Below are 13,346 nucleotides of genomic sequence, written 5' to 3'. Positions count from 1 at the left end.
GAACTGTCCAAAAGAAATATTGTACAAGAATGTAAAATGATATGAGTGTATAACTCAAAACCTATAAATAAAAATAAAAACTTCCCTGGCGTTTTCTAAAACTTGCATAATTCTTTATCTCCCTGACATCTGATGGGAGGGCATTCCACAGGGAGGGTGCCACTGCCAAGAAGGCCCTCTGCCCATTTCCACCTCTTGTCTCTTCTGCTGTCCAAACAAGGCAGTGATGTTTCTTTCCAGCCGATCCTCCATCCTTTTCAAGGCATATAAACACCCTTAAGTGCTTAATTGCAACTTTCTCTGCCTGCCTAGAGGCAAGACAAGCTCAGATGCAAAACAGGATGCTTAGTGTGCTGTCTGCCTTGAGCCTTTGATCCTGAGGGAACCTGGAGGGCTTCCAGTCTTGTGACTTGTCCCAGCTGCTGGGTGAGGGTGGAGAGCTGGCAGGAGGAAGGCAGCCTCCAACATCTTCATTAAGGCTAGGGGTCACATGTTAATGAAGCTGCCTCCAGCTGCTTTTCAGACCAGGCCAGGTGGTGGAAAGCTATTGGCCAAGGCATGTGGTTAAGGTGCTGGACCTGGAAGCCATTTTCTAAAAGGCTTCTGCAGAATTTGGAGTGAGTGGAAGGAAACTTGACAGTACCCTTATTGGACTAGGAAATGCCAAAGCTCAGATCCACGCCATACTGTTAAGGCACATGGCTCCCCACCAAGAATCCTGGGAATTATAGTTTGGGAAGGGTGCCGGGAATTGTTGCTGTGTGGCTTAAATGTATGGTGTGGGCATTACCAGAGCCTTCTTGGTGGTAGCCCCATCCTAGCCCCAGAACTCCTCCTGGCACCTTTGCTGATTACAGGCATCCCCCCCACCCCACTTATGCACATTCTACTTGCGTGCAACCAAATATTTGCGTGGTGCCATGAAATAAATAAATAACCTGAATCATACTCAGAAATGTGAGAGAGCTGAAGCTTCTTTGTGGCTCACGAGAAGACCCTCCCAGGAGCCCTAAGAGGATATCAGTGAGGGCGGAGGAAGCGCCAAAGAGACTAAAGGCATAGTAGGACTTGATTTATGCTGCTCAGCCTCACCGCCTAACAGCTAATGTGTGGGGTAGCGCAGCAGCCACTTTCCCACATGTCCTCCAGCTTCCTGCTGGCCCCAGAGCTGCAACAGCAGATCGTCTGGACTGCACAAAGAACGAGCAGGAGAGATTGCTGGAGAGCAGGGGAAAATAGACATCCAGAGGCTTTTTAGAGGGCACTCCCTGCTTTATGCAATTTCACTTATGCATGCGGGGGCCTGGAATGTAACCCACCCATAAGTGGGGAGAATCCCTATATATGCAGCATACATTTTAAGTTTTTCCTCCTCCTAAAAAAAATAAAAAATCCTGGGAAATGTAGTTTCTCCTCACAGTTACAGTTCCTGGCACCCTTAACAGACTGAAGTTCCAAGGATTCTGTGTGTGTCTGTGCGCACGCATGTTAAATGTCCTTTAAATGTATGGTGTGGACACAGCCTAAGGCACAAGATTAAGACTTCTTAAAATTATTATTTGCTCAAGCTTCTTTTAACTTGGATGGTTTGCGAGGGCATTTTACTTTCTCTTTTATGTTCTGTCTTTTAATTTACATGCAGGTTTATTTGATGCTTTTTTTAAAGAACTTGCTGCTGCTATTTGACCTTATTTGGCTGCAATAAACACGCTAGTTCTTTACAATGGTGTGTACATTGCTTTGAAACAGGGGAGTAGATTGAGGAGGGCCAGAGGGGCCATAGCCCTGGGCACATGGTTTAGAGGGGGCACAGGACAGGCGTCCCTGCACTGGAGGTCTCTGGGCACCGGAGCCTGGCCTTACCTTGCCGCTAGACCCACGGCCCCCTCACCAGCGTCAGCTGGCCAGGCTTCCCCTTATGTGGGTGGGCAGGCAGGCTACACAGCATGGCCCCATGAACCCTCTGTGCCCTGCGCCCGCATGGTCTCCCAGGTCCTAGTCCAGCACTCTACCCACTACACCACACTGCCCCATGCTTGCTGCTCATTGTGTGGGTAAATGTTTTTCTACATATGTGGCCTGTAGTTTTGCTTTCAAGTCATGCATGAGATCACGACAGAAATGCTGGCACATTTTTCTCCAGAACGAGGGTGGGGGGTTGAAGGCCAAATCATAATCCCTCATCCCTCAGAGGCCAAATTTAACAGGATGACCATCCAAATTCATGGCCATCATCACATCTTCTGGGAGAGGATGCCATTGTTTTAATATGTGCTGTGCGAATAAATGCTTCCTCTCATATGTGAAAGCGGGGAAGTGTTTCTTGATCTGACTGGCTGAGGTTCAAAATAGCAAATGAGGGGTCAGAATCCCCTGTCCTTGTGCAAAGCGGAGCATCTCTCCACTGTTTGTTTGTGTCTGGAAACCTGCTTTCTAGTCCTGAGATGTAAGGGACAGCTGCTAATGACCGCCGTCATGTCGCTAGAGCGCAACAGATCCCTCTTTAATTCTGAAGTGCATAAGCAGCCAGGGGTGTGTGCCTTTCAAAAATTGGTGTCCTTGCTGTGTCTGCTGTGGCCTCCTGTTTATTGCAGGATACCTGAAATAAATAAACATGTGGGCTTTAATAACTACCCCTGGGTGTTGCTCGCCTGTGGTTAAGGCTGACCTTGGCAAGGGAGGGAGGATGTTGGCTGTGCCCTGCTTATAACTGGGTAGTTTGTGTGTGTGTCCATGTGCCTGTCATAACCTTGACTCATTCTCGCCGTAGCATTGGAGCCTGGTCCATTAGGGCACATGGGGCAGTGCCTCATCAACCTCTGTCTGCCCCCATCCAATCCCTAGCTGCCTGCCTTCTCAGTTGCAGCCAATCAGGGAGCTGCTCATTCTATGCCGTTGCCTCTGGCTCCACCCACAGTTGGTCACTGCCTTCTGCTTCACCACGGTCACCAGCCGGCTGCTACTGCATTGAAGTGCTGTGGTTGCTCACGTTGTGGTATGCTTCTCCTTGCAAACGCATGCAAATGATCCTAGCCACAGTGGCCTTATAACATGCAGACTATCTGTGTTTATCGGCAGAGAGGGAAGTTTCCTTCCTTTCCTCAGGGATCAAATTCAAATAATTTAATGATGAAGTGCAGCTGGACCCTTTGCATGTTTAATCAAGAGTTGAAATCCAACTGTATTCAGTAAGGTTTATTCCTAGGAAAGTATGTGTAGGATTGCAGCCATATCTGTTCACCCTTGACCTTGCCAAAAAAAAAAAAAATTAAGTGTCTCTTAGTATTTATGCTCAAATTTTCTGACAGATGGCTGTGTGTGTGTGTGTGTGTGTGTGTAAAAGAAATAGATGAGTGGGTTTGTTCCTGTTTATGCTGCTTCGTCAACAAAGCCAGCACAGGAAGTGACTGCTCCTGACTCATGGGGAGGTTGGGATGTGAGATTCTTCAGGATTGCTAAAGACTGCCTCAATGAAAAAGAGGATTACTATTAATTTCTGATGTTAAAAGAAAGCAAAAATACACGATCATCTGAGGAAATGAATGGAAATGGCTTTGTTAAGGCCAATGACACCGCTTCCCATATGGCAACCTGTGAAACTTACTACACCTGGATATTTTGATACTACGGTGGTACCTCGGGTTACATACGCTTCAGGTTACAGACTCCGCCAACTCAGAAATAGTGCTTCAGGTTAAGCACTTTGTTTCAGGATGATAACAGAAATCATGCTCCTGCGGCGCGGCGGCAGCAGGAGGCCCCGTTAGCTAAAGTGGTGCTTCAGGTTAAGAACGGACCTCCAGAATGAATTAAGTACTTAACCCGAGGTACCACTGTATCCTAGCATAATGATTACTCGGCCTGTTTCAAGTGCTGGAAGCACCTTTTGTGCATCTTTGCAACATCCCTCTGAGGTAGGCCTTTCCTGCTTTCCAAACAAATGTGTCCAGAATGCCATTTGCAGGATATGATGCAACAACTCTCCCCAGTGGTGTTCTCCAGTAAACTGGCATTTGGGAGGTCTACTTCTTCTGAATATGGGGGTTCTGTTTTATCATTTAGGTTAATAGCCACTGACAGACCTGCCCTCCTGTCATCCACTCTCTCAAAGTCATCTAAAGCAGCAGCAAAAATCTTGGGAAAGTGATTTCTACAAGGGAATTAAACATGGCATGAAGGAGTGCTTTGCCATCTCTGTCCCAATTTTGTTGGGCAGTTGTGTTTTCTAGCATTATGGGTAGGTGTTCTTCTATATGCTACCTTCCTTGATTTCAGTATTTTAAAGTTTTGCGGAGGGTTTAAAGGGAAAAATCTTCTGCTGCATCTAGCATGGAAATGTGCTCTGGCAAAGAAGGAATGAATAGATCACTTCTCCTCCACCAGGGTATTCTCCCTCCTTCAAGGAGTTCCTGATACCATAGGCAGGGAAACCAAAATGCTTGTTTACAAAGCTATTGTCATAGAATCATAGAATCATAGAGTTGGAAGAGACCACAAGGGCCATGGAGTCCAACCCCCTGCAGAGCAGGAAACACCATCAGAGCACTCCTGACATATGGTTGTCAAGCCTCTGCTTAAAGACCTCCAAAGAAGGAGACTCCACCACACTCCTTGGCAGCAAATTCCCCTGTCGAACAGCTCTTACTGTCAGGAAGTTCTTCCTAATGTTTAGGTGGAATCTTTTTTCTTGTAGTTTGGAACCATTGCTCCGTGTCCGCTTCTCTGGAGCAGCAGAAAACAACCTTTTTCCCTCCTCTATGTGACATCCTTTTATATATTTGAACATGGCTATCATATCACCCCTTAACCTCCTCTTCTCCAGGCTAAACATGCCCAGCTCCCTTAGCCGTTCCTCATAAGGCATCGTTTCCAGGCCTTTGACCATTTTGGTTGCCCTCCTCTGGACACGTTCCAGTTTGTCAGTGTCCTTCTTGAACTGTGGTGCCCAGAACTGGACACAGTACTCCAGGTGAGGTCTGACCAGAGCAGAATACAGTGGCACTATTACTTCCCTTGATCTAGATGCAATACTCCTATTGATGCAGCCCAGAATTGCATTGGTTTTTTAGCTGCCGCGTCACACTGTTGGCTCATGTCAAGTTTGTGGTCAACCAAGACTCCTAGATCCTTTTCACATGTACTGCTCTCAAGCCAGGTGTCACCCATCTTGTATTTGTGCCTCTCATTTTTTTTGCCCAAGTGCAATACTTTACATTTCTCCCTATTAAAATTCATCTTGTTTGTTTTGGCCCAGTTCTCTAATCTGTCAAGGTCGTTTTGAAGTGTGATCCTGTCCTCTGGGGTGTTAGCCACCCCTCCCAGTTTGGTGTCATCTGCAAATTTGATCAGGATGCCCTTGAGTCCATCATCCAAGTTGTTGATAAAGATGTTGAATAAGACCGGGCCCAAGACAGAACCCTGTGGCACCCCACTAGTCACTCTTCTCCAGGATGAAGAGGAACCATTGATGAGCACCCTTTGGGTTCGGTCAGTCAGCCAGTTACAAATCCACTGAGTGGTAGCATAGTCAAGACCGCATTTTACCAGCTTCTTTACATGAATATCATGGGGCACCTTGTCAAATGCCTTGCTGAAATCAAGGTAGGCTACACCCACTGCGTTCCCTTCATCTACCAGGCTTGTAATTCTGTCAAAAAACGAGATCAGGTTAGTCTGACATGACTTGTTTTTCAGAAATCCATGCTGACTATTGGTGATCACAGCATTTCTTTCTAGGTGCTTAATGATCTGCTCCAGAATCTTCCCTGGTGTTGATGTCAGACCCACTGGGCGGTAATTATTTGGGTCCTCTCTTTTCCCCTTTTTGAAAATAGGGACAACATTTGCCCTCCTCCAGTCTGCCGGGACTTCACCTGTTCTCCAGGAATTCTCAAAGATGACTGCCAGTGGTTCTGAGATCACATTTGCCAGTTCTTTTAATACTCTTGGATGCAGTTCATCTGGCCCTGGAGACTTGAATACATCTAAACTAGCCAAGTATTCTTGTACTATCTCCTTAGTTATTCTGGGCTGTGTTTCCTCTGCTGAATCATTTGCTCCAAATTCTTCAGGTCAGGCATTGTTTTCTTTATCGGAGAAGACTGAGGCAAAGAAGGCATTGAGGAGTTCAGCCCTTTCTGTGTCCCCTGTTTGCATTTCACCATCTTCTCCTCTGAGTGACCCCACTGTTTCTTTGTTCTTCCTTTTGCTACGAACATACCCATAAAAGCCTTTTTTGTTGCTTTTAACCTCTCTAGCAAGCCTGAGTTCATTCTGTGCTTTAGCTTTTCTGACTTTGTGTCTACACGTGCTGGCTATTTGTTTGAATTCCTCTTTGGTGGTTTCCCCCCTTTTCCATTTTTTGTACACATCTTTTTTGAATCTTAACTCAGTTAAAAGTTCTTTAGATAGCCACCCCGGCTTCTTTAGGCACCTTCCATGTTTCCGTCTCATTGGTATTGCCTGAAGTTGTGCTTTTACTATCTCTCTCTTAACAAACTCCCAGCCATCGTGAACTCCCTTTCCTTTTAATATTACTGTCCATGGGATCTCACCCAGCACTTCCCTAAGTTTTATGAAGTCGGCTTTCCTAAAGTCAAGAAATTGAGTCCTAGTATGCGTGGCTGCTCCTTTCCGCTGTATAGTAAACTTCAGGAGAGCATGATCACTCGCGCCTAATGATCCTTCCACTTCTACCCCACTAACCAGGTAGGACCAGATCTAAAATGGCTGTTCCTCTTGTTGCTTCTCCCACTTTCTGGACAATGAAGTTGTCTGCAAGGCCAGTGAGGAATCTGTTTGACCTTATGCTCTATTGTACTACCAACCTTACTGTATGCTTGTGAAACATGGACCACTTACAAACGCCATCTCCAACTTCTCAAAAGATTCCATCAACGGTGTCTCTGAAAAATCTTGCACATCACTTTGGAAGACAGGCGAACTAATATCAGTGTACTGGATGAACCAAAGATCACCAGTGTCAAAGCAATGATTCTTCAACAGCAACTTTGTTGGACTGGTCATGTTGTGCAGATGCCTGATGATCGTCTTCCAAAGCAACTACTCTATTCCGAACTTAAAAAATGGAAAGCGTAATGCTGGTGGTCAACAAAAGAGGTTTAAAGATTGTCTCAAGGCAAATCTTAAAAAAAAAATGTAGTATAAACACTGACAACTGAGAAACACTGTCCTGCGAGCGCTCCAGTTGGAGAACAGCCTTTACCAAAGGAGTCATGGTCTTTGAAGACACTGGAACTCAGGATGCAAGGGAGAAATGTGCTAAGAGGAAGGCATGCTAGGCAAATCCACACCGTGACCAGCCCCCACCTGGGAACCAGTGTCCCCACTGTGGAAGGACATGTGAGTCCAGAATTAGCCACCACTTACAGACTCATTGTTAAAACCGTGTTTATGGAAGGCAATCTTACTCGGCTATGAGTGATCGGCAAGGAGGAGGAGGAGGAAGAAGAAGAAGAGGAGGAGGAGGAGTTAGGCAACTAGGAGAGTTGTTAAAGACTGAATTTGTTACAGTACTGTTGTCAGCTGGCATGCAAGTCAGGGGGGTGAGTGTTTTGCAGAAATGTGTCCTGAAGTCTCATTGCTGCACCTTCTTTCTCTCTCTCTCTCTCTCCCCCCCTCCCGCCTCTCTAGGTTCCACTGGAGCCACGTACCATCTTCTCGGGGAATCTGTTCCAGTACATGGAAGAAAACAAGAAGTGGAGGAACCGTTTCTGTGTCGTGCCCCATAATTATGGGCTGGTGCTGTATGAGAACAAACTGGTGAGGCCCCTCACTTGGGTTAACAAAGCATGCATTGTGCTTGCTGGTAGGTGGTATTTGGGCAGAGGCGCCTGTCCCACTGGCAGCTTTATAGGTAGGGTCTTGAGCACCTTCTTGAGATCTCTTGTGTTTTGAGGTGATCTCTGGGGATGGCTGCTCAAGGAGGCCCTCCTACACAGGAGTAGTAGCTCTCTGAGCTGCAAAGCAAACTTCTCCAGCAGTACAATTTGCGCACACTCTCACTTGACCTGGCTGACTGCTCTTTAGTGAAGGCACATAGCTCAGTTGTAGAGCACCTGATTTGCACACAGATGGTCCCTGGTTCAGTCACCAGGGAGGGCTAGGAAAGAACCCCTGCCTGAAACCCTAGAGAGCCATTGGTATTCAATGTAATACAGTACTGAGCTGGTCTTGTGTCAGTATAAGCCAGCTAACACCAGACCCCAGACATTATATTGGAGAAGAGCTGTGATTCAGCAGTAGAGCATCTGCCTTGCATGCAAGAAGTTCCAGGTTCAATCCCTGGCATCTCCGGGTAGGGCTGGAAGAGACTCTCTGTCTGAAATCTTAGGGGGCTTCTGCCAGTTAGCGTAGACAATACTGTGCCATATTGAGTTCAGTCATTTTCACTTTACTTGGTCTACAGACCATAAACATCAAATCCAGTATAGGGTGATCAAGGCAGCATCAGGGGGTGGGGAGCAATATCCATGCATGCAGACTGCCTTTTGTGTATAGCCCACAACATTACAGAACAGTTCTGACTGAGCTCATCTAGTTTTGATGGCAATTTTGGGGACTTTTCTTCCTGTTTGGAGTCTTCCATTAAAACTGAATTTTAGTCATATTGCATTCCCCATGTGTTGAGAAAGTACTGGCAGGTAAGTGAGGGGTCTTATATAGTCTGAGATGGATCTTTGACTGATCTGCTAAGTTCTGTTAATTGCAGAAAGACAGGGTGTAAACATGACTTTATTGAAGGATTAGCAGGGCCTGGATTTTGCTGGAGCAAAGGTCCAGAACCTTGAGTGGCCCAGCAGATCTGATTTGCCTTTGGGACATTCCTGGTATGTGCTTGTTCTCCTCCTTGTGCAGGCCTATGAGAGAGGTCTCCAGCCCCGGATTCTCATCAACAGTGCTGGCTACAAGATCCTCACCTCCTTGGAGCAATACCTGGACCTGGTCAATAGCAATTTGCCAGGTGAGTCCTACTGCCCATCCTTCACCTTCTCGGTGCCAGATGGCTCCATTGTCTTAGGGCTCAGAGGAGCATAGCAGGGGTGATGAGCATGCCCATCTAGATCAGTACTGTCTGCACTAACGGCAGTGGCTCTCCAGGTTTTTGACACAGAACTTTCCCAGCGCTGCCCGGAGACCTGGGGCCAGCTGCACAGAAGGTGGATGTTATGCCACTGAGGTGTGTCCCAGGCAGTGACAATGGCCCTCCAGGCCAATATTCCTGACCCTTGGAACTCCCCCCCCCCCCCGGTAAGCCACACCTTTCACTGACCCAGTGCACTTGAGAGTTTTTGCCTGGAATATGTTCTTGAACTCTGATGATGCCTCTTGCTTGTTTGCCTGGATGGAGGATGCCGGGGAGACGGGGGCATCAGACAGGCCCCCAGCTGGCTCTGGACGATCACCGGTCTCCCGTGGAACAGGAGTCAGTCAGCGACATGAGCCTCAGATACGTTTAGAGACCTGTGCATGCTCTGTCAGCAGAGTGTGTAAATCATCACACAGCAGATGAGATGGACAGAGGCAGATGTAAGCATTATTTACAGCATTTATTCAGCATAGTTCAGGAACTAAGGAAAGCATGTCTGCATCCCTTCATCTCCGGCAAAACAGCAGTATAGCAAAAGCAACATACAACGGAAGTTTCAGCAGACAGTGCTGGGAGTAAACAGGCATGTGATACACAAAAGTCATGCCTGTACCCTTTTAAGGTGGAATGGAACTATATCCTAACAGGAGGGGAGTGTTTGTTGACATTGCCCTACTCCTCAAAGCTAAAATCTACATTCTTCACTCCACCCACTTTTGCCTCTGGTTCTGCCTACTACTGGCCCCCAGGAGGTTGCTCAGAAGGAAATGTGGCCCTTGGGCTGAATAGTTCCCCACTCCTGGTATATGGGTTCCCCGTCCTAAACTGGGCCTCAGTTCTGGATGAGAATGTTGATCCTTCAAGCTGCAGGCAAATTCCAAAGCTCTAATGGCTGGCCAGCTTCTTGTTTTAATTACGATTACTAAGGCCCTTTTGATTATTGGGAGCAAGTTGCTTACTGTTCCCAATAATCATCCATGCTTTCATCTGCCTCTGTTTTGAAATGAGACTGTGAAGTGGCACAGTCTGGCCTATTTGATGTAAAATATGATGTGGCTACATAATATACCTCATTTGGATATAGGAAGTATCCAGGGAGCATCAGCTAATCTGTTAATGGAGAACAAAGCTATTAGTGGCTATTAGGCACAGCGGATGCATTTTCCCTTTGCTGCTGGAGGCAGGGTGCCTCTGCATACCAGTCCTGGGGGTCACAAGTGGGGAGAGCTGCTGTTTCATTCAGGTTTCCCACGGGTCTCTGGTTGGCCACTGTGAGAACAGGATGCTGGACTAGATGGACCACTGGCCTGATCCAGCAACGCTCTTCTTAAATTCTTATTTTAATATGTAGACCAGAGATTGCCCAGCATGCAGCCTCTTGATCATGACTGAAATGTCATTAACGTTACATTGGACACGATAACTGTATTGCATTGTACTGTATTGCCATCCATATTGTCTCCAGCCTTCCGTCTGCCCTCTCCTTGTTTTGAGGGTAGAGGGGTGAGGTGTGCTAGTGCCTCAGCTCAGAAGGGAAAGCAAACCTGCTGCCTGGCCCTTGTGTGAATTGCCAGGCTTTGACACAAGCTGTGTGCGGCTGGCTTGCAAAACCACAGCAGTCAGGGAGTATGGTTGGTGGGTGGGGTGCAAGGAAGGGTTGCCCGTTTCCAAGCAGGACCTTCAAGAAGCCTGAAAAGACATTTGTTTGGAGAAAGGCTGGCTGCCCAGGGCCTGGCAGGTTCCCGCTTGGGATGATGAGGTCACCTCTTCAGGGAACAGCTGAAGTTATTCAGTTGGACCGCCAGCCGAAGAGGTGAAAGTGTGCAGAGGGAAATCAAGGATTGGTGCGAGCAGCACAGGAGATTTATGATGGTTGCAGGGTTTTGTTGATCTGTAACTTTTTATTTAGATCTGCATAAAACATTGGCCAACCCGTTTTTATCCTGAGAGCTGCATTTTCTTCTGGGCAACCTTCTGTGGGGCACATGCCCCTAGTGCTGTGGGTCAGAATCAGAAATGAGAGCAGCAACAATGCACAGTAAATGTTGCATTTGTACAGTTAGGCTAATTTCTGCAAACACTCAGCACACTCCTCTCTGCCCTCCATCCAGGCAAGCAAGAGGCATCATCAGGGTTCAAGGACACATTGCAGCCAGGCAAAAAACACTCCAGGAGGGTATGAAGCAGGGCTGGTGAGAGGTGTGGCTTGAGGAGAGAGGCGTGACCTGGGGGCAGACCTGGAGGGCTTGCTCCCTGTTATAATGTACACTGACTGGCTGCAGCACTCCAGAATTCAGACAGGGATTCTCTCCACGCCCTACTGGGAGCCACTGAAGATTTAGCCGGGGAGCTTCTGTGTGCAAGGCAGGTGCTCTGCCACTGAGTTTATATTATTATTAATAATTTATTCATTTCAACTCATTATTCGCTCATTGCACAGATGTATCAAAGTGGTTTAAACGTAAAGGGACCCCTGACAGTTAAGTCCAATCACGAACGACTCTGGGGTTGCAGCGCTCATCTCGCTTTATTGGCCGAGGGAGCTGGCATACAGCTTCCGGGTTATGTGGCCAGCATGACTAAGCCGCTTCTGGCGAACCAGAGCAGTGCATGGAAACGCTGTTTAGCTTCCCGCCAGAGCGGTACCTATTTATCCACTTGCACTTTGACGTGCTTTTGAACTGCTAGGTTGGCAGGAGCAGGGACCGAGCAACGGGCACTCACCCTGTCACGGGGATTCAAACCACCACCCTTCCAATTGGCAAGCCCTAGGCTCAGTGGTTTACACCACAGCGCCACCCGCATCCCTATCAAAGTGGTTTAAACCCACTTAAAAAACATAAACATACCATAACATTCATAGTCATATGAAAACACATACTATTCATTTAAAAACAAAACTTTCTCCAATAGAAAACTGTGGAAAGCTTTGGCAGCAAAAACATCATCAAAGTCTGTCAGATGCCTGGGGATGGGAAGGTGAGCTTTTTACCTGGCGAGGCAGACCTCACTTAAGAGAGCCACAGGGGAAGGCAGCCTTCTCTCTTGTCACAACCCTCTGAGCCTCACTCAAAGAAGGGACCCAGGGTAGGGCCTCAGGTGACGACATAAAGGTATGCGTATGTTCCCCTTTTGAGAGGCATTCTAGAATATATTGGAATCCTGATCGATAAAGGTTTATAGGTGAAAACCAGCACTTTGTGCCTTCTCAGTATATGTAAGCCTCTAACTTAAAAATAAATAAATCTAACTTTTTTTAAAAAAAATCTATTTCTGTATTTTGGAAAACCAATAAAAACGCTATTTATTTATATATATATATATAAAGACAACCAAGCGCTGTGAATTGGCCTGTGTAGCTGTTAACCTAGATTGTGCTATATGTTCTGTTTGCCTTGAACCTGTCAGCAGCTGGGCTGCTGCACTAATTTGATGCTTCTGCACTGTTTTCAGAGGCAACCCTATGTAAAGAGCATGGCAGTAGTCCAGTCCTGAGGTTTCTAGAACATAAATCATAGCAGCCAAGTTATTTGCATTCAAATAGGGTTGTAGCCGGGCCACTAGTCTGATTTGACAGAAGGCACTCTGTGTCAGCGTGGCCATCTGTGCCTCAAGTGGCAGCAGTGGGTCCAGGAAGCACCCACAAGACAAGAAACATGCTCCCCAAGTCGTCTCTATTAAGCTCCAGCTCCAGTCCATCCTTGTGACCATGCACTGATCCAGTGCACATTAGCTATGGTCCTTCCCCCAATCCCTGCCTCCCAGATGTTCCCATTTCCTTTTCCTGGCCTCCAGGGAGCTTGCCATCTGCAATCAAATCCAGAAGTGGCAGGTGGGCTGCATGTTTGCCTGGCCTCAGCAGCATGTGGCAGACAAATCAAGACAAATCTGCGCCTTGCAATAGAAACATTTATCTAGTTATTTAGTCTGCTGCCTCTTGCTAAGACTTATGTTCAAGCTACTGAATCCAAGCATGGCTTCTGACCTACTCCTTGAATGGGTAGGGTGGATTAAAATATGCCAATTCTTTTAAATGGATTTTCTTTTGTTGTTTCTTTTGTTGTGGCAATAATTACTACTGTACTTTTGCATAGAGCAGGGGCAAGGAAGCTTTTTCTACCTGAATGCCACATTCCCTTCTGGACAAGCTTCTGAGGGCCACATGCCAGTGGTGGGTGTAGCAACAAACTTCATTTTTCCTTTGTTGGTTTCTACACACTTCCCTCTCTACCCTCTG

At 46.9% G+C, this 13,346-nt stretch overlaps 2 protein-coding genes across 2 annotated transcripts in view; one reads left to right on the top strand and one right to left on the bottom strand.

Annotated features, from left to right (window-relative positions):
* SLC31A2 (solute carrier family 31 member 2) overlaps positions 1-13,346 on the bottom strand; it is a 543,264-nt gene that overhangs the window by 486,258 nt on the left and 43,660 nt on the right. The window lies entirely within an intron of this gene.
* Positions 1-13,346, top strand: part of NIBAN2 (niban apoptosis regulator 2) — a 101,527-nt gene that overhangs the window by 58,710 nt on the left and 29,471 nt on the right. The window contains exons 3-4 of the mRNA XM_079962056.1: positions 7,654-7,782; positions 8,878-8,983. Of these exons, the coding sequence (XP_079818182.1) occupies positions 7,654-7,782; positions 8,878-8,983 (235 nt within the window). The remainder of the gene's footprint in view (positions 1-7,653; positions 7,783-8,877; positions 8,984-13,346) is intronic.

This window comes from Podarcis cretensis (genome assembly GCF_951804945.1).
Source record: "Podarcis cretensis genome assembly, chromosome: Z".
Classification (NCBI taxonomy): Eukaryota; Metazoa; Chordata; class Lepidosauria; order Squamata; family Lacertidae; genus Podarcis; species Podarcis cretensis.
Note: the sequence above shows the minus strand (reverse complement) of the source record. Positions and strands in the feature narration are given on the sequence as shown.